The 27,366-nt window shown below is 43.2% G+C and overlaps 1 protein-coding gene across 2 annotated transcripts in view; it reads right to left on the reverse strand.

The window, feature by feature from the left end:
• Positions 1–23,413, reverse strand: part of LOC120939953 (ATP-dependent translocase ABCB1-like) — a 65,706-nt gene extending 42,293 nt beyond the window's left edge. For both annotated transcript variants that reach the window (XM_040352421.1, XM_040352422.1), the window contains exons 1-9: positions 23,277–23,413; positions 19,828–19,888; positions 16,860–17,051; positions 13,667–13,838; positions 12,075–12,199; positions 11,576–11,747; positions 7,337–7,450; positions 6,027–6,137; positions 5,820–5,945 (exon numbers count right to left, since the gene is read on the reverse strand). In XM_040352421.1, the coding sequence (XP_040208355.1) occupies positions 5,820–5,945; positions 6,027–6,137; positions 7,337–7,450; positions 11,576–11,747; positions 12,075–12,199; positions 13,667–13,838; positions 16,860–17,051; positions 19,828–19,888; positions 23,277–23,385 (1,182 nt within the window). In that variant the 5' untranslated portion in view covers positions 23,386–23,413. The remainder of the gene's footprint in view (positions 1–5,819; positions 5,946–6,026; positions 6,138–7,336; positions 7,451–11,575; positions 11,748–12,074; positions 12,200–13,666; positions 13,839–16,859; positions 17,052–19,827; positions 19,889–23,276) is intronic.
• Between the last annotated feature and the right edge of the window lie 3,953 nt (positions 23,414–27,366).

The raw sequence follows: 27,366 nt of genomic DNA on the forward strand, positions 1-27,366 counted from the left end.
CCCAAGCTCATGCAGTTTTTAATTCATGTGTTTTTTTCATATATTTGTACGTAATAAAGAACTTTTTTTATATATATATTCTATTCGGTCCAATTTTTTTCCAGCTGCCTATAGGCCCTTGGGAGCAATTTTTCAAATCAATCATATTTTGGCCTAGCAGCACTTTCTCTCCACCCAGGTGGATGGTTTTCACTTGTTTAGCAGTTTATATTTACTAAAACGATTGCATTTCCATGTTCTGTGTACTGTGAGAGGCCAGATATAGTGAATGCAGAGTGCTGGGTTTAGTAACACTTTAATTTTGGACTGAACTTTGGACGCTTGGATTAAATGTGAGTTTAAGGGAAGTTCAGGAAGAACATGCCAAGCATTGCAAACACTTGTCATTGGACAATGTTACTTTGGCCATTGATGTTTTTTTAACAAAGTTGGAACTCTATAAAAGGTTGCTGTCTCTGCAGCGCTTAGTCAGTGTGTGGGAGAAATTTTAAACAGACGCTAATCTTTTTAAATATTATTTGCAGATTCAATATGCCTGCTTGAACCCTAAGAAATCATGCAACCATGATCGATTTTAACAGAGATACATTGGGCTGGATTCACAGAGACTTACTCCGACGTATCTGTTGATACGCCGCGTAAGTTCTAGGATGCGCCGTCGTATCTATGTGCCGTATACACAGTACGAGATACGGCTGAATTTTGCCAAGATACGACCGACGTCGTGCCCGTCGCTGTAATCTACGTCGTTTACGTAAGGCGTTTTTCCGGCGTAAAGTTAAACCACCAAAAAGCTGGTCTAAGTCGTTTAGGGTATGGACGTCGGAACTGCCGTCGGATTTTACGTTGTTTACATAAGTCGTACGTGAATGGGGCTGGGCGTAAGTGACGTTCACGTCGTACGCATTGAGCCGTCGTATCTTAGGGAGTAAATTCGACGTGATTCTGAGCATGTGCCGTTCGTTCGGCCATGCATTTACATGGGGTCACGCTTCATTATAATACAACACGCCCACTGCCTTTCTACTTTGAATTACGCGGGCTTACGCCGGCCCATTTACGTTACGCCGGCGAAAATATGGGAGCATGTGCTTTGTGAATACTCAGCTTGCCTCTCAATGTTATGTCGGCGTAGCGCATATGAGATGCGCTACGACTATCTAAAGATGCATCGATCTCTCTGAATCCGGGCCGTTTTCTCTAAACTGTCCCAGGACTTATGCCCCGTACACACCATCACTTTATGTGATGAAAAAAAACGACATTTTCTGTGAAGTAAAAAATGACGTTTTTGAAACTTCAATTTTCAAAGACGAAGTTGCCTACACACCATCGTTTTTCTCACAATGTTCTAGCAAAGCGAGGTTACGTTCTCACCACTTTTTCCATTGAAGCTTGCTTCATAACTAGCTTCTGGGCATGCGCGGGTGAAAAAACGTCGTTTTAAACAACGTTTTTTACTACACACGGTCAATTTCTGTGAAGTAAAAAATGACGTTTTGAAAAACGACACATAAAATTGAAGCATGCTTCAATTTTTTTTGGTCGTTTTTTACAAGACATAAAATGACATTTTCCCCCACACACGGTCAATTAAAGTGACGTTTTTAAAAACGTCGTTTTTTTTCATCACATAAAGTGATGGTGTGTACGGGGCATTAGGCCTCGTACACACGACCGGGTTTCTTGGCAAAAAACAGCAAGAAAACTGCTTCTTGCCGAGATTCCCGTTCGTGAGGCATTCAGGTTTCTCGTCTGGAAATCTGGCCAGAATCTCGACGAGAAAAAAAGAGAACCTGCTCTCTTTTTTCTCGTCGAGATTCTTGTCGGCCTGTTTCCTGACGAGAAACCCGAGAGTGCGTATACTTACCTGTCGCCATGGAAACCCGCGCATGCTCGAAATGACTTTGACACATGCGCGGTAGCTTCCATGGCATAGGTATGGTGAAGCAAGATGGCGGCGACGGCATCGAATGTGACGAGCGCATGCTCGTCATACGCGATGACGTCAAAGCGTTCTTTCCTTTCAAGAGAACTGCGGTATTTTTGAAATGAAAGTCAGTACACTCCGGCGGCAAGAGTTTCTTGCCAAGAATCTTGTCAGGGAAAACTATGGGTTTTTCCTGACGAGATTCTCGGACGTGTGTACGAGGCCTAAGATGTGCATATGTTAGGCCAAAATACAGTCTAATCGCTAGTGTACATATACTTTCAGGCCCCATTCACACCTTTGCATTAATATCCAATTTTAAAGAAGTTCTAATTAACTGGATTGCATTTAGTTTGCTAAAGCACTGTTTATCTCAATGAATTACATAAAACTTTACATTTTTGCATCCTAGTGTTGCTGATGTTTCATCAGATTAGGCGACCCGTCAGAAAGTGTAACAGAAGTGACATTTTCGTCGCCGCCATCTTGCTACACCCTGCATTCGTCCATTGTAAGGATACACTGAGAAGGGGGTAAGCGGACATCTTGTTACACCCACGGGAGTTTTACATTGCACACGTTTTTTAACAGTAAACTGAGTTTGTATAGTGAAATACACAATACAGTACTTATAACTCCGTGTGAATGTTTACATGTTAAATTTTAAAAGCAGCAAACTTCTGTCAGATTGACAAACCTGTAAGATCAGCCCGCTTGCCGCAGCTTTTAAAATTCAACATCTAAACAGTAAGATGGCGGCGATGATACGTCACTTACGTTACACTTTCAGACGGGTCGCCATATCTGACGAAACACTGGCCTCCTCCAGCCTTTATGCCATTTCCCATTTTTTACAGCCGCTTCCTGAAAACAACTTTGGTACTTACATTAACATGGTAAAACTTACATGAGATTGTAGTAATTTGATTGTTCATAGGTTTTGTTTGCCTGACAACGATTGCTGTCTATTTTCACATAAAAAAAACAACAACATTGGGCTAGATTCAGAAAGATCTGCCTATCTTTAGGCGGGCGTAGCGTATCTCAGATACACTACGCCGCCGTAACTTAGAGCGGCAGGTCCTGTATTCAGAAAGAACTTGCGCTCTAAGTTATGGCGGCGTAGTGTAAATGGGCCGGCGTAAGCCCGCCTAATTCAAATTGTCCAGGCAGTGGGCGTGTTGTATTAAAATGAGCCTTGACCCCACGTAATTGACGTTCCTAGCGAACGGCGCATGCGCCGTACGGGAACGTATCCCAGTGCGCATGCTCGAAATCACGTCGGAAATAGTCAATGCTTTCGACACGTACGACTTACGCAAACGACGGAAAATGTTACGCTGTCCCGACGTCCATACTTAACATTGGCTACGCCTCATATAGCAGGGGTAACTTTACGCCGGAAAAAGCCTTACGTAAACGACGTAAAAAAATCCGCCGGGCGCACGTACGTTTCTGAATCGGTGTATCTAGCTCATTTGCATATTCTACACGGAAATCAACGGAAGCGCCACCTAGCGGCCAGCGTAAATATGCACCCTAAGATACAACGGCATAGGAGAATTACGCCGGTCGTATCTAGCAACATTTAGTCGTATCTCAATTTGAGCATACGCTTAAAGATACGACGGCGCGGATTCGGACTTACGACGACATATCTACTGATACGCCCATCGTAAGTCTTTCTGAATCTAGCCCATAGCGTTTTGCTTTTAGACCAAAAAGTTAAATTTTAGTCTCATCTGACAAGAGCACCTTCTTCCACATGTTTGCTGTGTCCCCCACATGGTTTCTCACAAACTACAAACAGGGACAATGGCTTTCTTCTTGCCACTCTTCCATAAATGCCAGATTTGTGGAAAGCACGATTAATAGTTGTCCTGTGGACAGGTTCTCCTACCTGAGCTGTGGATCCTCCAGAGTAGCCTCTTGGCTATATATCACACAGAACTGTCAGGTAATGTGTGAGTCAACGCCTACTGGCAGCTATAAGGTGGATCATAAGGGATCAATAACAGGGAGGGGGGAAACAACAAGGTTGCCTGAAGAAGGAGGCGGTGCCTCAGAAACGCGTTGCGGCCTGCCCCCGTCCTAATTTGCTCTGAGAGCAGGTGTGAGAGCCGGAGACGTTGCTGGTTATACAGATCCATTCTGCAGGTCTGAGCTTATCCCCACAGTGGTCTTCTCATCCCTTGTGATGGCTGACTGCTTGATTGGTGATCCACATCCACCCTGTGTGCAGCTTGCAGGATACTTTTATGTAAGTGTATCTGAATAAAGTGTTACTTGCTTTTACTATCACACTGACCCAGGCAGTGTTTTTATGGGCCTCTTGGCTGCTTCTCTGATTAATGTTCTCCTTGTCCAGCCTGTCAGTTCAGGTGGAAGGACATGTTTTGGTAGGTTTGCAGTTGGGCCATACAATTTCCATTTTTGGTGATGGATTAAACAGTGCTCCGTGAGATGTTGAAAGCTTGGGACAATTTTGTATACTGTAACCTAACCCTGTTATAAATTTCTTCACAACTTGGTGTGTTCTTTGGCCTTTGTGATGCTGTTAGTTCACTAAGGTGCGCTAACAATCCTTTCAGGGCCTCACAGAACAGCTGTATTTCTACTGAGATTAAATCACACACAGGTGGACGCTATATACTAATTAGGGGCCAGATTCACATAGAATAACGTTTCTCCTCGGCAGCGTAACGTATGTGATTTGCGTTACACCGCCGCAGGTTTACAACGTAAGTGCCTGATTCTCAGAACTCTTACCGGTAAACTTGCGGCGGTGTAACGTAAATGCGCTCGGCGCAAGCCCGCCCAATTCAAATGGGGCGGGCACCATTTAAATTAGGCGCGTTCCCACGCCGAACGTACTGTGCATGCTCCTATTCATTTGCATTCTACGCCTAGTGGCCGGCCTAGAATTGCATCCTTAAAGTGGAAGTAAACCCTCCTATTGTTTTCAGCCAAGGAAGCTGCCATCTTGGCCTCTGTTTAATCTGCAACTGCCACGATGCTGCACATGTGATCAGTTATGAAACCAGCCATTGGTTGTTTTGACAGTTTGGTTGAGAGCACAAGCAAATGTGACATCTAGCATTTCCGGCATGCCGGGAATGTTAACTGTTTTTTTAAACTATCAAATAGATGGGTTTACTTCCGCTTTAAGATCCGACAGTGTAATTCAATTACACCTGTCGGATCTTAGGGCTAGCTATGCGTAACTGATTCTATGAATCAGTCGCATAGTTAGGACGGCCCTAACACAGAGATACGACGGCGTATCAGGAGATACGCCGTCGTATCTCTTTTGTAAATCTGGCCCTAGGTGTCTTCTGAAGGCAATTGGTTCCACTACATTTTAGTCAGGGGTATCAGAGAAAAGGGGGCTGAATACAAATGCACCCCACACTTTTTTAGATATTTATATGTAAAAATAATTAAAAACCATTTATCGTTTTCCTTCCACTTCAGAATTATGTGCCACTTTGTGTTGGTCTATCACATAAAATCCCAATAAAATACATTAATGTTTTTGGTTGTAACATGATAAAATGTGGAAAATTTCAAGGGGTATGAATACTTTTTCAAGACACTGTAACTAACAGGTACGTTATAAGGTCTAGCAATCAAACAAGGACACCCAATGTCTTAAAAGAGGAAACAACTCTTGCTGTGCATTTTTCAATTGTGTTTTTGCATATATGTTTTTGCATATATATATATATAAATATGTTGGCTTCTTTTTTTTTTTTTTTTAATGGCTGCATATATACTGTATCTAAACAGAGCACAATGGCCAACATGGATCTTTGGCAACAATGCATCATTTTGCTTTATAGATGTGAATTGGCCTAAAAGATAATGGGAAGATTCAAGTTGCACTTACTGAGCCTTCCTCTGGATCGTAGAACCTCTGAATGAGCTGGACAGTGGTACTTTTACCGCAACCGCTACTCCCAACTAAGGCCACAGACTGGCCACTTTGGATCTTGAAGTTCAACCCCTTCAAAACCTGCCAGGAATAGAGGTGAAATTAGCGCTACATGGTTTATTATTGCATGTGGGCATTTGTGAAGTGAATACAATTGCTGACCTGGACATTGGGTCTGGATGGATAAGTAAATTTCACATTTCTGAACTCAATATCTCCCTTTATCTTGTCAGGTTTATGTCCTACTGTGGAAAAACTGTCAATCTTTGGTTCCTGAAAGAGATAATATTGTTGGATAAGACTGAAGCATGGTACAAATCCTCCCATATGGGGAACCAATGGTGAGTTAGAATCAAGTCGACGCATGCTTGGAAGCATTGAACTTTGTTTTATTCAGCACGCCGTGTGTTTGGCGTCACCGCGTTCTGACCCGATAGGTTTTTGGAACGATGGTGTGTACGCACATCGGACCATCAGGCCACTTCAGCGGTGAACCGATGGAAATGCCCCGTTGGACCATTCTCATCGGTTTGGAACGACCGTGTGTACGCGGCCTTAGTGTACCCGGACAGGCCTCTCTCACTGACCTGGCAGCCGGAGTATCACTCGAACCTTTGTAGGATAAAGTCTCTGCCACAGACCCTCCTGAATGAACTTGGACTTGAGGAAAAGTCTCTGCCACAGACCCTCCTTGAAATGAACGCCAGGGAGACACCTCTGCCACAGGCCCTCTCTGATTGCAGTAATGGAGGCAATCCTCCTTACGTGAATTACGCCTGGATCTCCTTCTTTACGTCGCCCAGGTACTGACAGGTGATCAATCCTTCAGTGTCCGGCTACCTTGATCCCTGGTGGTTTGTCAAAATCCTATTGGACCGCCAGCCTCTCATTGGCGCTCCTTAGACAGACTCCGCACCGTACAGGTATACCGCTTGAGATCCTCAAAGGTGGGAACCCAGTCGATCACTCGGTCCCTGTCGCTGCTCAAATGTTCAGGACCAACATGGTCCCGGAACCAGGAACACCGCGTGGCACGCACGCCCCGGCCAGGTAGGCCATAACGCTGCGGCGCCGTGATGTGGCCACCCTAAAGGTGGGTGCCACACTAAACAAAGAAGACCCAGAACCAATGGCGTCTGCCCAATAAATACCCTCCCCCAGCATGCACAGAAAGGCTCAACCCTCCTGATTGGCTGCTGGGGAAGAGCACCCAAACCTTGACTCCACTGCTGCCATCTACTGCACTGGGGTGGGAAGAACAGTCCAGCACAACAGAATGAGCCCACAGCACAGCCAAGCTGAGACAGAGACCCTGTTTTGAACATAACAATTTGGATCAGAGTTTAACTACACTCTGATCCCCTCTGATCCCCCTCTAAAGTAACCAGGCGCTACATTGGGACTATATAAATCCTGTATAATGGCAATACAGATAATAGTTTTTATTAGGAACTGTCAGAAATCTTACTTACGTTATCAATAATCTGGAATACACTGTAAGCTGCTCCTCTCGCTGTAGAAAAAGCTTCTATATTGGGGGCAGCATGACCAAAGCTAAAGGCGGCAAATGTTACTGAAAAAAACACCTGAAATCAGAAAAGTTAAAAAATAAAGTGTATGTCAAGGTCAAAATAATAATAAAAAAACGTGCAGTACATTTCTGGAGATAATGTACATTCCTTCATGTTTTATCCCTTTAAACACACTGCAAGTATTGAAAAATAACTGTTGATGTGCCAGAAATATAGTGTGCTCCTATCTTCTTCTTTAACAACACAGTGTATTTTCAGTTCTTAATTCAAAAGAACGTGTTGTCAGCCCTGCCTACTTCATTTCTCATGGACTACAAAAACCACAGATCCTTCCTCATCTCCTCTCCTCATTACCATAACCTCTCCTTATGCACAGGTAGAGAGCACGGGAAGTCACCAGATCACAAGATGTCTAGCAAAATCAATAGTTGGTTTTTGTACTTGTCAACCACCTATCATATACCCTTGTGTTTATCAGACCAAAAGGGAGCAAATTAAAACAGGCCATTGTTGGGGTTTACAAACACTTAAAATATTATTTATTCAAAGACTTGTTTATTTATCATGGACTACAGGCTCTATAGGGATGAATTATGAGTGTCATGTATCCTATACTTTTGCAATGCAACAGGGTCTTGCCAAAAGAACACCCAATATGACATGGTAAACAAAAATGAGCAGCGAGCTTGCGGAAAAACATCACTTCCGGTGGCTGTGTATTGCTACGCGTGTCGTCACAGTCATGCCCTCATGAAGTTACGTGACTGTGGCGACACGCGTAGGAATACACGGACACCGGAAGTGATGTTTTGCCGCAAGCTCGCTGCTCGTTTTTGTTTTACCCAGTTGTAACTTGTAAATGTGAATACCTGTATTGTTTCTGCTGTCATAAATAAACTTTTAGCCAGACATACTTGAGGCTTCCTGTTTCTCCAAAACGTTCTCTACATTACCTGATGCCCTGAGAGTAATCTAGCTGACCTAAGCCCTCTAGGAGAAGTAAACATAGAGGAAGGAATAATTAGGCCATATATAGACCGAAAACCATTAGGAGGGATCGTTGAAGGATATGATACCTTGATCACCCACGACTACTTTTTTACGCTGTTTGCCTTAAGGTAAGAAGCTAGTACACCTGTGGGTGGAAACGCACTGAAGATAACAATCACTGGAGTCACAGTGTCACATTCTTTTGAGATTCAGCACATTAAGTCACCAGGAATTCTCTGAAGTCACTATTCATTCATCAAGTTTGTAAAATTTCAACACTTGCACTTTATTATGTGTGGACTCAATGAAATATACTGCATGAATGTTTATTTATATAGATTTTTATAATTACTATTTAATATAAGTAATTTTGAAGTTTTTCTGATGAATTCATGATTATTTACACATTCACTTTATTTATTTTTGGCACTTTTCTTGTCATGTTAGCATTTTAAATTTCGTTGGAGCGCAGCACCATATATTCGTTTTCTTGTACTGTATTTTTTTGCTTGGTGTTTGACCCATATGGTGTCAGCTGCAACCAATATTAACATTTACATTTTAGGTAGCTTGGTATATCGCTACCTAAATAGGTATATCTATTACTATATGATGGGATTTGTAGTTTCACCACAGCTGGAGGGCGGAGGCTGCCTACCCTGATCTATTGAATAACTCTTCCCATCGCACAATGTCTCACTCCTAATGCAGCAGCGTGCCCTAAGGATTTTCGATAATCTAAAATAAAAGCAACTCCATCATACAGATTGTTTTTTCAGAGTCTCTTCCAGAGTTTCTGAGAGCTATTGTATATTAAAGTGGAAGTAAACCCTCCTATTGTTTCCAGCCAAGGAATCTGCCATCTTGGCCTCTGTTTAGTCTTCAACTGCCATGAAGCTGCACATGTGATCAGTTATGACACCAGCCATTGGATGGTGTAACAGGAGGGCCCCTGGAACCTAGAATCCCTTAGAAAGTATGGGATACCCTTGCTTCAGCTCCCCATGCACCTCTTATGTCTAACCCCCCCCCCCCCCATGCACCTCTTATGTCTAACCCCCCCCCCCCCCCCCCCCCAGGTCCATTAGGGGCACAGGCTGACCGAGAAAACATATCTTGGACTACTTAAAATGGGACAGTAACATTCATTAACAATATCTCTCAAGAAATATAGAAAAATGAACATGTTATCCCCTGTACACTGTGAGGGCTATGCCCAGGAAGTATAACTCCTTATTTGGGCATTCCAGGAAGTTCAATTTAAGAGTCATTAGATCTCATTGTTGCTTGTGCTAATTGACCCTGCAATTGTGTGAAGGTGTATTTATGATAATGTGTATTGTAGTTAGGGAGTTAGGAGACAGCAAGACTAGGACCTGAAAGGTCATGCCTATGAGTCACCTATGCTGTCTAAGGCCTCATTCACACGGACGGGCCGTTCGGGCCCGTCTGTCAGTTTTGACGGCGGACCTGAACGGCCGCTACATGCATCCCTATGGAGCGTCGGATGTCAGCGGAGACATGTCCGCTGACATCCGACCCTATCCGATCCGCTAAAAACAGACGTATGGGGGGCACGTTCCCATCCGTCCATGCGGATCGGATCGGGTAAGATCTGATGAAAACGGACATGCTGTCCGTTTTCATCAGATCGCTCCATAGGAGACAGCGGTGCCCGACAAGCCCCTCCCCGCTCAGCGGAGATCTGCGGACTGATCTCCCGCTGAGCTGGCGGACTCCGTAGAAACGGAGTCCGCCTCGTGTGAATGAGGCCTAAGGGATTAGTTAATGAGCTCATGTTATTTAGGTTCCTGATCACAGGTGTATTGCTAGAGTAATATGAGCAGGTTGTAGGAACCTCCTCTTTTTCTGTATATAAGACTGTATTCCTCAATAAAGATTGATATTCCTGCTTGAACCTCAACACGGAGCGTTTTCTCGTATTTTGGGGGAGAATTATTTGTATGGGGTCTTATTCGGCTGGTTGGAGTGTCTGGTAGCTGCCTTGGTGTTGGGAAATGGAATGTCCTAAACAGCGTTAACCCCTCTCATACTCTGGGTACTGTTACAGATGGTTTGACAGCTTTGTTGAGAGCACAACCAATGTGACAGTTACATTCCTGGCACGTGCCAGGAATGTAACTGTTTTTTTAAACTGTTAAATCTATGAGTTTACTTCCGATTTAACCTAGTGAGCAATTCTTTGAGCCTAAGCCCTGCCCTTGCAACTAAGAGCCATCCACTCATTGATCCCCTATCCAATGAGAGGTCCTCAGTGACTTACATACCGGCACTCTGAATAGATAGGGGGGTTGCAGAAGAATGGATCTTAGCTTCTTTGGGGCTGGGGCTAGTCCAAAGTTGGGAAGGTTGTGGTCTTAGTAAAAAAGTGAAATCCTCCTGGGAAAAGAGGGGAATATGGTTCTTTGCGCAGTTTTTATGAAGGTGAGGTACTGAAAACATATGCACAGTTATGCAGGGAATATCAACTAGCACCGCAGGGTTTTTATCAGTATCTCCAGCTTCGGCATGCTCTACAGAAACAACAACAAACACGATCGCTGGCGGTAATACCACCGTCACCTTTGATGATGGCGGTCTTGCAAGCAGAAGCTCGGAGAAGACTGATAACAAAAATATATGAGGGACTTCTTATAAAAATACAGAACCATGCTGCCTTCAGAAGTCGTCAGAAATGGGTAGAAGACATCGGGGAGATAAACGAGGAACAGTGGGAAAGGGCACTTGAATCTGTTCCGGTGGTGTCCGTATCAGCGTCTCACAAATTATCACAACTTTTTATTCTTCACAGGGCCTACAGAACAGCGCCACAATTACATAAATGGGGAAGAAGGGATACCCCTATGTGCCCAAAGTGCAAAGTCCAGCAAGGGGACTTCATACATTTAATCTGGAGATGCCCAAAAAAAGGGAGAAGTACATAGGGATATCATGTTAAGGAAACAATGTTGTATAATGTACTTTAATAGATGTGTAATGGATGCCAAATAGGCAGATGTATGTATTAAACTGGAAAAAAAATAAAAATAAAAATAAATTGGATTAAAAAAAAAAAAGTGAAATCAAGAGACTGTCAAGAGACAGAGAGGACTTTTCTGGTAGGAGCATGCATATTGAGGTATTAGCTTTAACATTAACCAAAGATGTGTGATAAAACCTTTGTCATACCGTCAATATATCCCCAGTGCTGAAAGCTTCATGGATAACCAGGGTGGTCCCATACCAAAATGCCAGCCCATATGCTGAGTATATGGTTAGGAATGCAAATCCAATTGACACATTACTGGTGATTGCCTTTTTGATTCCAATGTTCTTGGCATCTTCCAAATTCTTTTCATACCTGCAAAGATGGAAAATTATTTAATCAGACAGTCCAAAACGATTGCCCCATGGTAGTAGATTTTCCTTTAATATCCCTTATGAGAAATCCAATAGAGAGAGTAATCCCACAGACAAGAGGGCATTTTACCATCAGAGTCAGCAACAGAAATATGCAGTTTGCTGATTCAACCCCTCAACGTATTTTCAGAACTGACAATCAAATTTGGGACAAGTCACCCCCAATAAAATGTATTAGAAAAAAAGATTTGTATTGAGCCTTTTTTGAAAGTGTTCTGGGTATAAAGTTATATACAGTAAAATAGAAAACAAGAAGATTTTTCTTCACCTTTCAATTTCCTTATTTTGTCCACCAAAGGCTATGACTGTCCGGATTGCTGCCAAGACTTCTTCTGCCACCGCTCCGGCTTTGGCATAGGCTTCTAGCTCTTGATTGGTAAATGCTGCCATGATCTGAATATATACATTTTCACATAAAGAATAACATGTGATCACTATTTCTTCTACAAAAGGTAGTAGTATTTAAATAAGTGTAGGAAATGAGATGTGTCTGTGTTGCTACAGAATTTGTCACCTTGTCCGTTCAGGGCAATGTGATATAGTCTATTAGTAGTCCACTTCCCTTCCACCTATACTTTCATTCTACTTCCTCTTTGCTGCATTTCTTAGCTAACCAATCGCCTGGCCGTTGGCCCTTGCCCAATTGTTAGGCCTGAACACTTTCATGTGGGGGATGAGATCAGTTTTGACAGTGGACATTACGAAGCTTACACATGGTTTGGAACCAGGGCTTTAATGGAGGGTTCCGAGTATAGTGAAGGTATGGGTGAGGTAACCTGTCACTTTACCCTGACTCTCTTAAATTGGTTTGGATGAGTGGATCAATATGCTGAAAAGCCTGCACTTTAATTCACGATCCAACAACTTTTTACAGCCCCTTTTCAGACATGTACTTGTTCTTCTATGGCTGCATTTATTTCGGATATCAGTGGTGATGCAGATGCTAGACAGAACGACCGCCATCAGGGGGGTACAGGCAGTACTCAAGTAAGGGGCCTGAGCATCCCAAGAGCCCGCTCCACCTACAGCAACTTTTTTTTATTTTTTTTTGGCAGCAGACCAGTAGCACAAGAAATGAATCTATCACCTGCTGCTAGGGCGAGGGGTCGTTAGCAGTAAAGCGCTGCTAATTTTAGTGGTGCTTTACCACTGTTATAGTGGCACTTTTTGGCTGCTAGGGGGCGCTTTTTCTAATGTCCTGCAAGTGCACCGCCCCAGTGTGAAAGGGGTCTTGGACTCTGGGTAATGTTGGTGGTCAGGCTGGGGGGGAGGGGGGCCCAGGCCTAAAGCTGTGTAAGGGGCCCCAACATTTATGATGGCTGCCCTTCTAGACAGTGAGCTGTGTGTACTGGAGTGCATATCTCATAGAGACTATCATGTGGACTGCAAGTGGGATCTTCAATGGTGGCATATGCTCTGCTCAGCTAAATTCACCATTGAATGCAGAATTCATTAGCTGAATCCTACAGGATTAAGCAGAACCTTGCAATCTTTTGAATCTCAAATATTAATGCATAATATACATTTGAAATAGGACGCTCCTTTCATTTTTTTAGAAAACTTTTGACAGTGTAAAATGTGAACTTACACTATAAATGACATTGCTTGAAAATCTCACATCACTGCAACTGTAAGGGCTAGTTCATACAGATGAAGGATGGAAATGGTCATTCGGCATTATGTTGTACATGCTCCACTCCACCTGTCCTGTGATGATTGGATTGCCTGGGGGCCCACAAGGAACCATCTGGCTCAGTGCACTTTTTAAGACCTAGTGGTTGGGAAGGAGGACTTAGCAGATGCAGAAAATGCTCTCTTTTGGCATTTTGATATCTGTATTAGCCATAAGATATGTCTTACCTTTGACCACAGAGCTGCTGACAGTCCCATAAGTGGACTGATTGCCAAAACCACCAGAGTTAGCTTCCACCCCTTCACAAATCCGATAACAAAACCTGTCAGGAAGGTAGCGGCGTACTGAAACAGCATGGCAAGCTGCTCACCAATACCATCATTTATTTTGGAGACATCGCTGTAAAGAAAGCACAACGATTTCATACAATTAAACATTGTAGACAAACAATGTGCACTTATTTAAGTTTTTATATACAGGTGCATCTCATAAAATTTGAATATCATCAAAAAGTTCATTTATTTCAGTAGTTCAATTCAAAAAGTGAAACTCATATATTTTATATAGATGCGATACACACAGAGTGATATATTTTAAGCATTTTTTTTTTTTCATTTTGATGATTATGGCACTTACAACTATTAAAAACCCCAAATTCAGTATCCCAGAAAATTTGAATATTAAATAAGACCAATAAAAAAAAAGAATTTTGAATACAGAAATATTGACTTACTGAAAAATATGTCCATGTACAGTATAGTATGCACTCAATACTTGGTCAGGGCTCCTTTTGCATGAATTACCGCATCAATGCAGCGTGGCATGGAGGCGATCAGACTGTGCGACTGCTGAGGTGTTATGGAAGCCATGGCTTCTTTGATAGTGGCTTTTAGCTCATCTGCATTGTTGGGTCTGGTATCTCTCATCTTTCTCTTGACAATACCCCACAGATTCTCTATGGGGTTTAGGTTAGGTGAGTTTGTTGGCTAATCATTCAAGCACAGTGATACCAGGATCATTAAACCAGGTATTGGTACTTTTGGCAGTGTAGGCAGGTGCCAAGTCCTGATGGAAAATTAAATCAGCATCTCCATAAAGCTGGTCAGCAGAGGGAAACATGAAGTGCTCTAGAATCTCCTGGTAGAGTGGACCAACACCAGCAGATGACTTGGCCCCCCAAATTATCACTGACTGTGGAAACTTCACACTGGACCTCATGCAACTTCTGTGCCTCTCCACTCTTCTTTCAGATTCTGGGACCTGGATTTCCAAATGAAATGCAAAATGTTCCACAGTCTGTGATGAGGGAAATGAGGGAACATAGCCTTTCAAGACAGCACAGTAAGGGGATCTAGTGGGTGGGGAAATGCTGCCCAACACACCCCAATGGGGCTGGTGTGAACGTGTCCTAAAAAGTTCAGCTCCGTGTTTTATAAACCCTATTTCTACATATAGTTTGTAATTACCGTATTTATCGGCGTATAACACGCACCCTAACTTTAAGGCTGGCTTCACACCTATGCAAATTGAATGCGCATTTCCCCACATTCAATTTGCATAGCAGGAGAATATGACTGGCTCCCTATGGAGCCAGTTCACATATCTCCACAGCGGGTCCGGTGCGGTGTGTCGGAAAAACGCGTGCCTTTTTTAGTGCGTTTTAGGTTCGATTTCAGCCCAAAATTCGGGCTGAAATCGGACCTGAACCAGCACCCCTGCTGTGCGCAGCTTGCGGCGGCAGCGGTGTGAACCCAGCCTCAGCGGGAAGTTTCAGGAAAAAAACTTTCCACAGCCCCCTGCGTATAACACGCAGATACAGTTTATCCTCTATTTACAGGGTAAAAAAGTGAGTGTTATACGCCAATAAATACAGGCCCAGATTCAGAAAGGACTTACGACGGCGCAGCGCCATGTACGCCGTCGTAAGTCCTAATCCGAGCCGTCGTATCTATGCGCCTGATTCTTAGAATCAGTTACGCATAGATATCCATTAGATCCGACAGGCGTAAGTCTCTTACGCCGTCGGATCTTAACTGCATTTTTTTTTAAACCGCTAGGTGGCGCTTCCGTCGAATTCCGCGTCGAGTATGCAAATTAGCTAGATACGCGAATTCCCGATTGTACGCGCGGCCGACGCAGTACAGATACGACGTTTACGTTAGGCTTTTCCCCGCGTAAAGTTGCCCCTGCTATATGAGGCGTAGCCAATGTTAAGTATGGCCGTCGTTCCCGCGACGAAATTTGAAATTTTTACGTCGTTTGCGTAAGTCGTCCGTGAATGGGGCTGGACGTCATTTACGTTCACGTCGAAACCAATGACGTCCTTGCGGCGTACTTCGGAGCAATGCACACTGGAAAATTCCACGGACGGCGCATGCGCCGTTCCGCAAAAACGTCAATCACGTCGGGTCACAGTTGTTTTACATAAAACACGCCCCCCTGATCCAAATTTGAATTAGGTGGGCTTACGCCGGCCGATTTACGCTACACCGCCGCAACTTACGGACCAAGTGCTTTGAGAATACAGCACTTGCCCGTGTAAGTTGCGGAGGCGTAACGTAAATCAGATACGTTACGCCCGCACAATTTTACGCGGCTGTACGTGAATCTGCACCACAGTATATACGTACTGTACATAGGGGCAGTCACATTTGCATACACATGCTTGATTTGCACACTTACTGTACATGATGTCTGTGCTTTACTGCTCCTTCTTACAATGCAAATCTATAAGTCAGATAGCTGATTGAAAAAAAAATGCTTTTGCTTTAAACAAGGGAATACTATCACTTTAAAAAAAATGTTTTGGCAAGTTTGGACCAAAGAAACTATTTAGAGCGGTGGTTCACCCTGCTGAACAACATTTCAGCATACAATTCGGCATCGTAGCGCGAGCTACAGTATGCCGGTCTTACATTTTTTATCCCCGTACTCACTGTTTAATCGTACCTAGACAATTCCGTCTGCCGCGGGGAATGGGCGTTCCTAGCAAGAGGGAGGGTGATTGACGGCCGACTCTGGCACGTCACGCTCCCCGAAGACAGCCGGAGTAGGTCTCGGCTCTTCACGGCGCCTGCGCACAGGCTATGCGCAGGCGCCGTGAAGAGCCAAGCCTATTTCGGCTATTTCCGGAGAAGCGTGGCGCGCCAGAGCCGGCCGTCAATCACTTTCCGTCTGGATTGGAACGCCCATTCCCCGTGGGCAGTCGGAATCGTCTAGGTAGGATTAAACAGTGAGTACGGGGATAAAAAATGTAAGACCGGCATACTGTAGCTCGCGCTACGATGCCGAATTTTATGCTAGAATAAAAAAAAAAAATTTTTTTTTTTTTAATAGGGTGAACCCCCGCTTTAAAGTGATAGTATTTCTGGAATCAGACTTTACAAGATACACTCTCAGTGAAATAAGCTGTGTTCTCACTCGCTTAGTCTGGTGTTTAGTTGTCCTGCGTCGCTGACATCGAACCAGCTGATATCCTGCCGCAGCACAGCGTGGAAAAAGTTCTGTCTGATCTTCTTACTCTGCCGTCCAGCAGCCAGAGTCCAGCATGAGATCTGAAAGTAGGCAGCAATTAGAGCCCCTCCTCCCAGACCGGTGTAGTAATAGGAAAACCTGACAATGGGACATAAACATTAATTTATGACTTTATATAGAGACGACATTTCTGCAGCATTCAAACCAATCGCACCAGGTCCCACCCTCGAGGAGCATACAAGCATTTTCCCCACAAAACACCCTTAACATTTTCCACATTTTGTCATGTTACAACCAAAAACGTAAATGTATTCTATTGGGATTTTATGTGATAGACCAATTTACAAATAAATATGTGAAAAGTGTGGCGTGCATTTGTATTCGGCCTCCTTTACTCTGATATCCTTAAAGCGGGGGTTCACCCTAAAACTACTTTCTAGTATTACAATTAGTGTTGAGCAGAATATGCCATATTCGATTTCGCGATATATCTCGAATATATATTCGAATATTCGAGATATATTCGCTAAATTCGAATATTCGTGATATTTTATCGAAATTAAATGATTGCGATTTTTCGCTATTGCGAATGCGAAAATAATTGCGATTTTTTGATAACTGCGGTAGGAGCACTCTGATTGGCTCAGAATATTCGTGATATTTTATCGAAATATCGCAACATGCGAATGCGATATTTACTGCGCAATTTCGACAAATGCTGTAGGAGCACTCTGATTGGCTCAGAATATTCGTGATATTTTACAATACAAAATAATTGCGAATATTCGGCAAATGCGGAAGGAGCACTCTGATTGGCTCAGAATATTCTTGATATTTTACAATACAAAATAATTGCGAATATTCGGCAAATGCGGAAGGAGCACTCTGATTGGCTCAGAATATTCTTGATATTTTACAATACAAAATAATTGCGAATATTCGGCAAATGCAGAAGGAGCACTCTGATTGGCTCAGAATATTCGTGATATTTTACAATAGAAAATAAAAAGTGTTTTGCATTGGTGGTGATTCTTTACTCTATCCATCTGTCACAGCCGTTTGTCAATCAAACACCTTGAAGATTGAACACGTTCATGCTGCATGCTTTGGACTTTTTTTCACTTCACATATCAAAGACATTTTTATGAAAGATTATTTTTCTATTATTGGGACTATATTTCCTTATATATTTGTTTTACTGTGTATTTCACAAGTTATTTGCGCTTGCTTATTTTATAATTTGCCCACATGTCTTGTCACTAGACATATTTTTTATTCTTGTAGAGCGACTCCATTTTCTGTCTTGTATTAAATTATGTTGTATAACATTTTTGAGTTGCTGCTGTATTCTCCCCTTTTTTTAAGGTATGCGCAATTTTTTCCTTCTTACAAAAAAAAATAATATCAAACATACAAATATTCATAACAGAAACATACACAAAGCCCCCCCCTTTTGCATCAGAGACAATCAGAGTTCTCCTACCACAGTTATCGAAAATTCGCAATAATTTTCGCATTCGCAATAGCGAAAAATCGCAATTTTTTTTTTTCAATTTGGCAACATAAAAGGATCGCCTCAGCTTAGCTACTCGGCCCAGGGTCTCTAATCATACCAGCAATGCTTTTAGACGTCGATAGGATGTGATCTGTATTAAAAATCAAATTGAAAAAATGCGAATATTCGGAATTGCGAATATTCACCGTGAAATTCGAAATATAGCGCGATTTCTCGAATATGCTATATTCGAGTCGAATATTCGCAATGCGAATATTCGTGAGCAACACTAATTACAATGTCCCAACACATTACAATACAATTAGGCCTATTTTTTTTTTTTTTATGCTGTACATACCTCGGTACGGCTAGTTCACCCGGGTTGCGAATCCCGCGGGAGTGGGCGTTCCTAACTTGCTGGTGATTGACATGATGACCAAAAACGAGCTCCCCCCGTCGCATAAGCTGCGTCACGATTGCCGAAAGAAGCCGAACGGCAAGTCGGCGCTATACTGCGCCTGCACACCGCCGTTCGGCTCCTTTCGGCAATCGTGACGCAGCTTACGCGACGGGGGGAGCTCGTTTTTGGTCATCACGTCAATCACCAGCAAGTTAGGAACGCCCACTCCTGTGGGATTCGCAACCCGGAAGCCGCGGGTGAACTAGCTGTACCGAGGTATGTACAGCATAAAAAAAAAATAGGCATAATTGTATTGTAATGTGTCGGGACATTGTAATACTAGAAAGTAGTTTTAGGGTGAACCCCCGCTTTAACTAAAATCGATTGAACCCAGATGCCTTCAGAAATCACCTATTTAGAAAACAGAGACCACCTTAGTAAACAAACAGCATCATGAGGGCCAAGGAACACACCAGCCAGGTCACGGATAAAGTTGTGGAGAAGTTTAATGCAGGGTTAGGTTATAGAAAAAAATATCCCAAACTTTGAACATCTCACAGAGCACTTGTTTAGTATGGCATAACTGCAAACCTACCAAGACATGGCCGTCCACCTCAATTGACAGGCCGAGCATGGAGAGCATTAAACAGAGAAGCAGCTAAGAGGCTGCAATTGATGGGCACAGTGGTTGCAATTGTTGGGCACAGTGGCTGCGTTTGATGGGCACAGTGGCTGCATTTGATGGGCACATTGGCTACATTTGATGGGCACAGTGGCTGCATTTGATGGTCACAGTGGCTACATTTGATGGCACAGTGGCTGCAATTGATGGGCACAGTGGCTACATTTGATGGCACAGTGGCTGCATTTGATGGTCACAGTGGCTACATTTGATGGCACAGTGGCTGCAATTGATGTTTGTTTTTCCAGAATTTTTCAGTTTGTTTGCGCTCCCCCAAAAATGATGAGCCCCCACTGATTGAAACTCACGTATAATGCAATCCGCAAATATTACTTACGTGGTCATTTGTTCTTGCAAGGATTCTGTTATATTCCCTTCAGCTGCTGTTGACATATTTTCTAAAGATCAATGAAATAATTGTTAAATTTCAGTAATGACTAAACCTTGTAGTTACAAAGAGGTTATTTCGGCCTGTAAGGCCCCGTACACACGAGAGGATCTATCCGCTGGAATTTATCCGCGGACCGGTTTCATCGGATAGATCCCCTGGTTTGTACGATCCAGCGGATCTGTTTCCGCGGATATTTTTCCCGGCGATGGATTTCCAGCGGATCAAAATTTCTTAACATGCTAAGAAATCGATCCGCTGGAATCCAGTCCAGCGGATTGATCCGATGGTCTGTACAGACTCACCGGATCAATCCGTCCGAATCCATCCCTCGCATGCGTCGTAATGATTCGACGCATGCGTGGAAGTCCTTATATTACAGCGTCGCGCACGTCGCCGCGTCATCATCGCGGCGACGGCGTGACACGTCACCGCGGAGGGAATTCCGCTGGGATTTTGATCTCATGGTTAGTACAACCATGAGATCAAAATCCGCCAGAGGATTTATCCGCGGAAACGGACCTCCGGACCGTTTCCGCGGATCGATCCTCTGGTGTGTACTAGGCCTTAGGCCTCTTGCACACAGACTCCTAAAAGCACCGTGTTTTTTTACGAATCCAGGCACTTTTTTTTACTGATCTAAATGCAGCCCATTGGGCCAGATTCATGTAGAAATCTGGCGGCGTAACGTATTCCATTTACGTTACACCGCCGCAAGTTTTCAGCGTAAGTGCTTGATTCACAAAGCACTTGCCTGTAAACTTGCGGCGGCGTAGCGTAAAGCCGTCCGGCGCAAGCCCGCCTAATTCAAATGGGGCATGTATCATTTAAATTAGGCGCGTTCCCGCGCCGAACGTACTGCGCATGCTCCGTTTTGAAATTTCCCGCTGTGCTTTGCGCGAAATGACGTCGCCCCGACGTAATGTTTTGAATGGTGACGTGCGTTACGTACTTTCGTATTCCCGGACAACTTACGCAAAAAAAAAAAAATTGAAATTCGACGCGGGAACGACGGCCATACTTTAACATGGGCTGTCTAATTTTACACCACCAAAATAGCAATCGCAACTTTACAACGGGAAAAGCCGACTAGCGACTACGTAAGAGAATGCGACGAACGCGCGTACCTTCGTTGATCGCCGTAAACAGCTAATTAGCATACCCGACACGGAAAATGACGCAAACTCCACCCAGCGGGCGCCAAAGTATTGCATCCTAAGATCCGAAGGCGTACGAAGCCGTACGCCTGTCGGATCTTAGCCAAATGCCATCGTAGCTTTGTTTGTGAATTCAAAATAAAGATACGACGCGGCAAATTTGAAAGTACGCCGGAGTATCAGCAGATACTCCAGCGTACTTTTTCTGTGAATCTGGCCCATTGTTTTTAATAGGTTTGTACACATGTAAATTTGTGCTGCCTATAGGTCAGTAAAAAAAAAAAAATCTGTGTTGCCGGTCAGTATTTTTACGTGCATATAAGCGTAAATACGCATATAAAAATGCAAATAGGTGCTTGCGCCAAACTCCTTTGATTAAATAAAAGCTAAAAGAATTTTTATGTGTGTGTAAGCATACGCTCAAATATGCACATGTTCAAGGGGATGCCCTCACAGGGGGGGGACTAGAGGCCCCAACGTGTATAATGGGGTATGTGAAGGACTATGAAGTATAATAGTATGAGTAGGAGGGGGCTAATGACGATTATTAATAGGTCGATTGTGTTGTCAGGAAAAGGTATATTACATATAAAGGTAGAGGAGGTTACATGATGTAGGAATTGTATAGAATGAATACTGGTATATACCTGTAATGAAATGTTTGTTTCCTCTGCTGTCATTTGTTTGTTTTAAAATCAAATAAAGGATTAAATATGGCAAATATGCACATGTGTTATAGAGCCCATCATCACGTTTTCTTCTGCCAGTTCACACATCAGTACTGTGTGCAAGTAACCTAATAAATGTTTAATACAACGCCCATAGGTGTGCGCAGCCTTTGGCATTAGGGTGTGCACCCCAAAGTTCAAACACACTCTACCGATCACTCGCGATCTTCATTCAGAGAGGGAAGGGTCCGGTAAATGGCATATTTACTGGCCCCTTCCCCCCCCCTCATCCTATAACATCCACAGCAACAACCAGTGGGAGAGGAGGGAAGGCAGCAGTGCTGTGGGGGGAAAGATGGGGAGCCAGATCAGTAGGGGAAAGCTGTTCTGCACAGGGTGATTAGGGTGTTCCTGGGCACACCTGGCACACCCTGTGCGCACATCTATGGTCCCAATACTTTTGGTAAAAGTGAATTTACACTGCCTGCACTTAAAACAATAACAAAATTGTATTCATGAATGCAGAGCTACATTATTTGTCTTTGATATCAGCTTGGAGTGCATCTTTAACCACTTCCATACAGGGCTTTTATACACACCTCCATACCGGGCCTATTCTGGCACTTCTCTCCTACATGTACAAATCATAATTTTTTTGCTAGAAAATTACGCAGAACCCCCAAACATTATATATGCTTTTTTAGCAGACACCCTAGGGAATAAAACGACGGTCATTGAAACGTTTTATTTTGCACGGTATTTACGCAATAATTTTTCAAGCGCCTTTTTTTTTAAAAAAATTTTTTCAAGAATTAAAAAAATAACAAAATAGTAAAGTTAGCCCAATTTTTTTGTAAAATATGAAAGATGATGTTACACCGAGTAAATAGATACCTAACATGTCACGCTTTAAAATTGCGCACACTCATGGAATGGCGCCAAACTTCGGTACTTAAAAATCTCCATAGGCAACGCTTTTTTACAGGTTACCAGTTTAGATTTACAGAGGAGATCTAGTGCTAGAATTGTTGCTGGCACTCTAGCTGGAAAGCATGAAATCGGTGAAAAAAAAATCACCGATCTCATGCTTACTGCAATTGCGGCTTTGTTTACTTACGGGGACCCGGGCGTGACGTCATCACATCGCGCCCGGGTCCTCCGACGGTCATAGAGATGACTGGTGACCATCTGGTCACCAGTCATCTCTATGCTTCCTGCCAGCGCCGGACGATTCGTTCTCCGGGCCCCCGATGGCACAGGAGAGCCCGGAGAAGCACCGGATGGCGGCGGGAGGGGGGGGATGTCCCCTCCCGCCGCCTGTAAGAACGATCTAGCGGCGGAACCGCCGCTATGATCATTCTTACGTTGTGCAGAATCGCCGGCAGAAGAGAAGGATATCTGAATGATGCCTCTAGCTGCAGGCATCATTCAGATATCCACCCGCAAAGCCCAGGACGTCATATGACATCCACCCGGATCGTTAGAGGTCCGTTGTGGACGTCATTTTACAATGGGCCGGGCGGGAAGTGGTTAAATGCATGTTTTTCATATCTCGACTGACAAAGGCACTTACTTGTATCTTTGCCCTCAGAAACAAAACTGTTTGTCATATCGCCAAATATGATTGTCATGAGAGGGAGGGCAGCTCCATGGGCAACTGCTGCGATCGTCCCAACTAGCATCAACAGCCAATCCAGGGGCCCAGAGTACCGGAACTGAGAAATACGACAGACATGGCGACTTATTTAACAGGGGAGAGAAAACAACAGTCACAACAGAGAGACATCACTTTGCATCAGAGAAATCGAAACAAAATTCATTTCAAACTTGTTCTACACTAGTAGAATTTTGTTACAAATTTTCGTTTTAGGAATGTTCATTCAATTTTCTTATTGTTAATGTGGTGAAATCAACATTTATTTTAGACCACAGTGACAAGAAAATTCAAAGGAGCAGGATGGAAAACGTTTCTCGAAAGAATAATGCCGCGTACACACGATCGGATGGAAATTTTGGAATGGAATTTTTCGTCGGATATCCGATGAAGCTGACTTTCATCAGTCTTGCCTACACACCATCAGACAAAATTCTGACCGTGCCAAAAATGCGGTGATGTAAAACACTACAACACACCAAAAAAAATTAAGTTAAATGCTTCCGAGCAGGTGTCGACTCGATTCTGAGCATGCGTGGATATTTCTCCGATGGAGTTCCACACAGATGATCGGTATTTACTATCGTTTTTTGTTTTTTTTCATCTGAAAAATTAAAAACATGTTCTATTTTTTTACACCGATGGAAAAAAGTCTGATGGGGCCCACACGATCGAAAAAAACGATCTTGTGTACATGGCATAAGGGACCTTTCAGTGGACTGTATGTCAGTTTTTTCATTCATCCGTTTACGGATGAAATATGGACATACATGTATGCCAGCTGACAGCTCAAGAGGCACTACAAGTCCCAGCATGGCAGGATAATCAGCACTGGTGCCCTGGATTGTATAGGGCAGTCCAAGGACATCTGGCATCTTTAGAGGCACTACAAGTCCCAGCATAGCAGGATCTATCACCACAGGTTGCTCTGGATAGGCACTACAAGTCCCAGCATAGCAGGATCTATCACCACAGGTTGCTCTGGATAGGCACTACAAGTACCAGCAATGCAGAACCAACCGCAGGTTGATTTGGGTTGTACAGGGACAGCTGGCAGTTCTGGAGACACTAGGTACCAAGGGAAGTATTAGTCTTGGAACGCATAGCCCAGTGTTTGTATTGTCTGTAACGTCACTTCTGTGACATTATCTGAAGGTTTCACTGCTCTGTATTGTCGAAAATCGTTTGGAACGCATCACGCATGCGCAGTGCGAAATTTCTCAGCGGAACGTCACTTCCGTAGCAAGATAACGAAACACCGTCACATTCGGTCACAAATTTCAAAAAAGTATCGGTGAGCACTTGAAAAAAAGTATCGGTACTTGTACTCGGTCTTAAAAAAGTTGTATCGGGACAAACCTAGCGCAAACCTAGCAATATATGCTTATTGGGATTTTTTTACCAAAAAACCAACCTGTAGCAGAATACATATTGGCCTAAATTGATGAAGAAATTTTGGGCCAGATTCACAGAAGAAATACACCGGTGTATCTACTGATACTCCGGCATATTTTCAAATTTGCCGCGTCGTATCTTTAGTTTGAATCCTCAAACCAAGATATGACGGCTTTTGGCTTCAATCCGACAGGCGTACGGCTTCGTACGCCTTCGGATCGTAGGTGTAATACTTCGGCGCCCGCTGGGTGGAGTTTGCGTAGTTTTCCGCGTCGGGTATGCTAATTAGCTGTTTACGGCGATTCACGAAGGTACGCGCGGCCGTCGCATTCTCTTACGTCGTCGCTAGTCGGCTTTTCCCAGCGTATAGTTAAAGCTGGTATTTCGTGGCCTATCTTTAGACTTGCCATGTTAAAGTATGGCCGTCGTTCCCGCGTCGAATTTCAATTTTTTTTTTTTTTTGCGTAAGTCGTCCGTGAATAGGTAAGGACGTAACTCACGTCGACGTTCAAAAAATGACGTCGGTGCGACGTCATTTCGCGCAAAGCACAGCGGGAAATTTCAAAACGGAGCATGCGCAGTACGTTCGGTGCGGGAACGCGCCTAATTTAAATGATACACGCCCCATTTGAATTAGGCGGACGGATTTACGCTACGCCGCCGCAAATTTACAGGCAAGTGCTTTGTGAATCAAGCACTTGCCCATAAAACTTGCGGCAGTGTAACGTAAATGCAATACGTTACGCCGCCGGAATTCTACGTGAATCTGGCCCTTTATTTTTGTATTTTTTTTATTGGATGTATTTTATAGCAGGAAGTAAAAAATATTGTTATTTTTTTTTTGCTTTTTTGAAACGGTTGGTCTTTTTTTGTTTATGGCGCAAAAAAAGTGGTATTGGGACAACCCTAGTTTAAAGAAACTTTAAAATAAAATGTTTCCAGGGGTAAAAACCGCAGAGTTGATCAAATACCACCAAAAGAAAGCTCTATTTGTGGGGAAAAAGGACGCCAATTTTATTTGTGTACTGCTTCGCAGTCTGATATTCTAGTTTTTTTTAAGATACTGGAGAGTAAAACCTGCTGTCAGTTTCTTATATCTCCTTGGGACTCTAATGGTGAAATCCCTATTGACCTTGGTAAATACATTTTTATTCTTTTAGGTATATGACAATTCTGTCCATAGCAACCAATCAGGATCCTTCCATTTTCAACTCATCACTGTAAAATTGACAGTTGGAAGCTGATCAGTTGCTATGATGAGCAGCAAAAGTGTTCTACATTTTTTGGTTTTCATTTATAAGTAACTCAGTGCTCTGGATGCTTTTAATCGTGAGCCTCATATTGATACCTTTGATCCTTACCATTGTGAGTGGTCCCACCATTTTGGCTTTTTCTTTTTTCTTGAACTTGGTGACAAAGCTTTTATTTTCTCTGCAAAAAAAAACGTTTTTGTTTTTTTTTGCCAAACTTAAAAAGGTAATCTTTTCTGGTTATTTATATATTAAATTGGAGCTATACTCTACAAAACATTGCTTGGACTTGAATCATTGCAGTGTATTTACCTGGTACATTCGTAACATCGATGGGATGTTGAAAATGGAGCTGGGATGATGCAAACGTGCTGGTGGGGCGTGGCTTGTTTGGAGCCCTGGCTGAAACTGCCACATGCTTCACAGTGGATTTTCAGTGATGTGCGGATTATGGGATACTTTTTTTGCCACTGAGATTGCTCAGCTGGTGTTAAAAAAGGAAAAACCTTCTGGTAGTAGTCAGTGTGAGAAAGGTCTGGTAGCCAAGTTCTTGGCTAAGGATGGAGAGTGACAGAAACACTGGCTGCAGGTGCTCTCTGTAGCTGCTGCCCTGTGGTGCTGAACTGGTTAACAGCCATATCAGCAACAGGAGGGAGCTGCTGAGCAGGAAAAGTTCAATAGACTGAATCAAGCAGCACTGCACTGTGGGAACTGTAGTCCAGAGGAGGGAGAATAATCAAGAGCTTTTGAACTGCATTTCCCAGAGGGAAATGCCAGGAGCAGGGGAAAGAGCTGTGTTTTCTCTGTACAGGCCCTGACCTTCTATTGCCATGAGGGAGACTGGAGAGTGCACATCGCTGTCCAGCGCTCACCACTAGACTTGTGCACAAAACAGAAAATGTTGTTTCGTTTTGTTTTAATTCGTAAAATACATAATTTCGTTCTGTTATATTTGTTATGTTACATTAATTCGTTTTCGGATAATTCGTTATTTCTGTAGAGTGTCGATATTCGTCATTTGTTTATTGAAGCCATTATAACACACAATGACAATATATCTTCTCCTCTGCTCAAATACAATACAACACCCTTCTCACTCAGTTCTCAGGAATGCACTTTGCCAGTAATCCAACCCCCAGCACAAAATTAATCAGCTGATTGGACTGTAAGATTTACTGAGTTGACATTTTGCTTCTTTAGACCATTAATAAATGAACAAATCATGTTGAATTAATTCGTTGTCTTGCTATAATTTTTTTAGTTTTAGTTGAAATTCGCTATTTTTTTTTCTTTCATCATTTAGCCGAATTTCGATTTGTTACAAAACAAATTGCACATGTCTATGCACCACCACTGCTGCAAAA

This window comes from Rana temporaria, chromosome 5 (genome assembly GCF_905171775.1).
Source record: "Rana temporaria chromosome 5, aRanTem1.1, whole genome shotgun sequence".
NCBI lineage: Eukaryota > Metazoa > Chordata > Amphibia > Anura > Ranidae > Rana > Rana temporaria.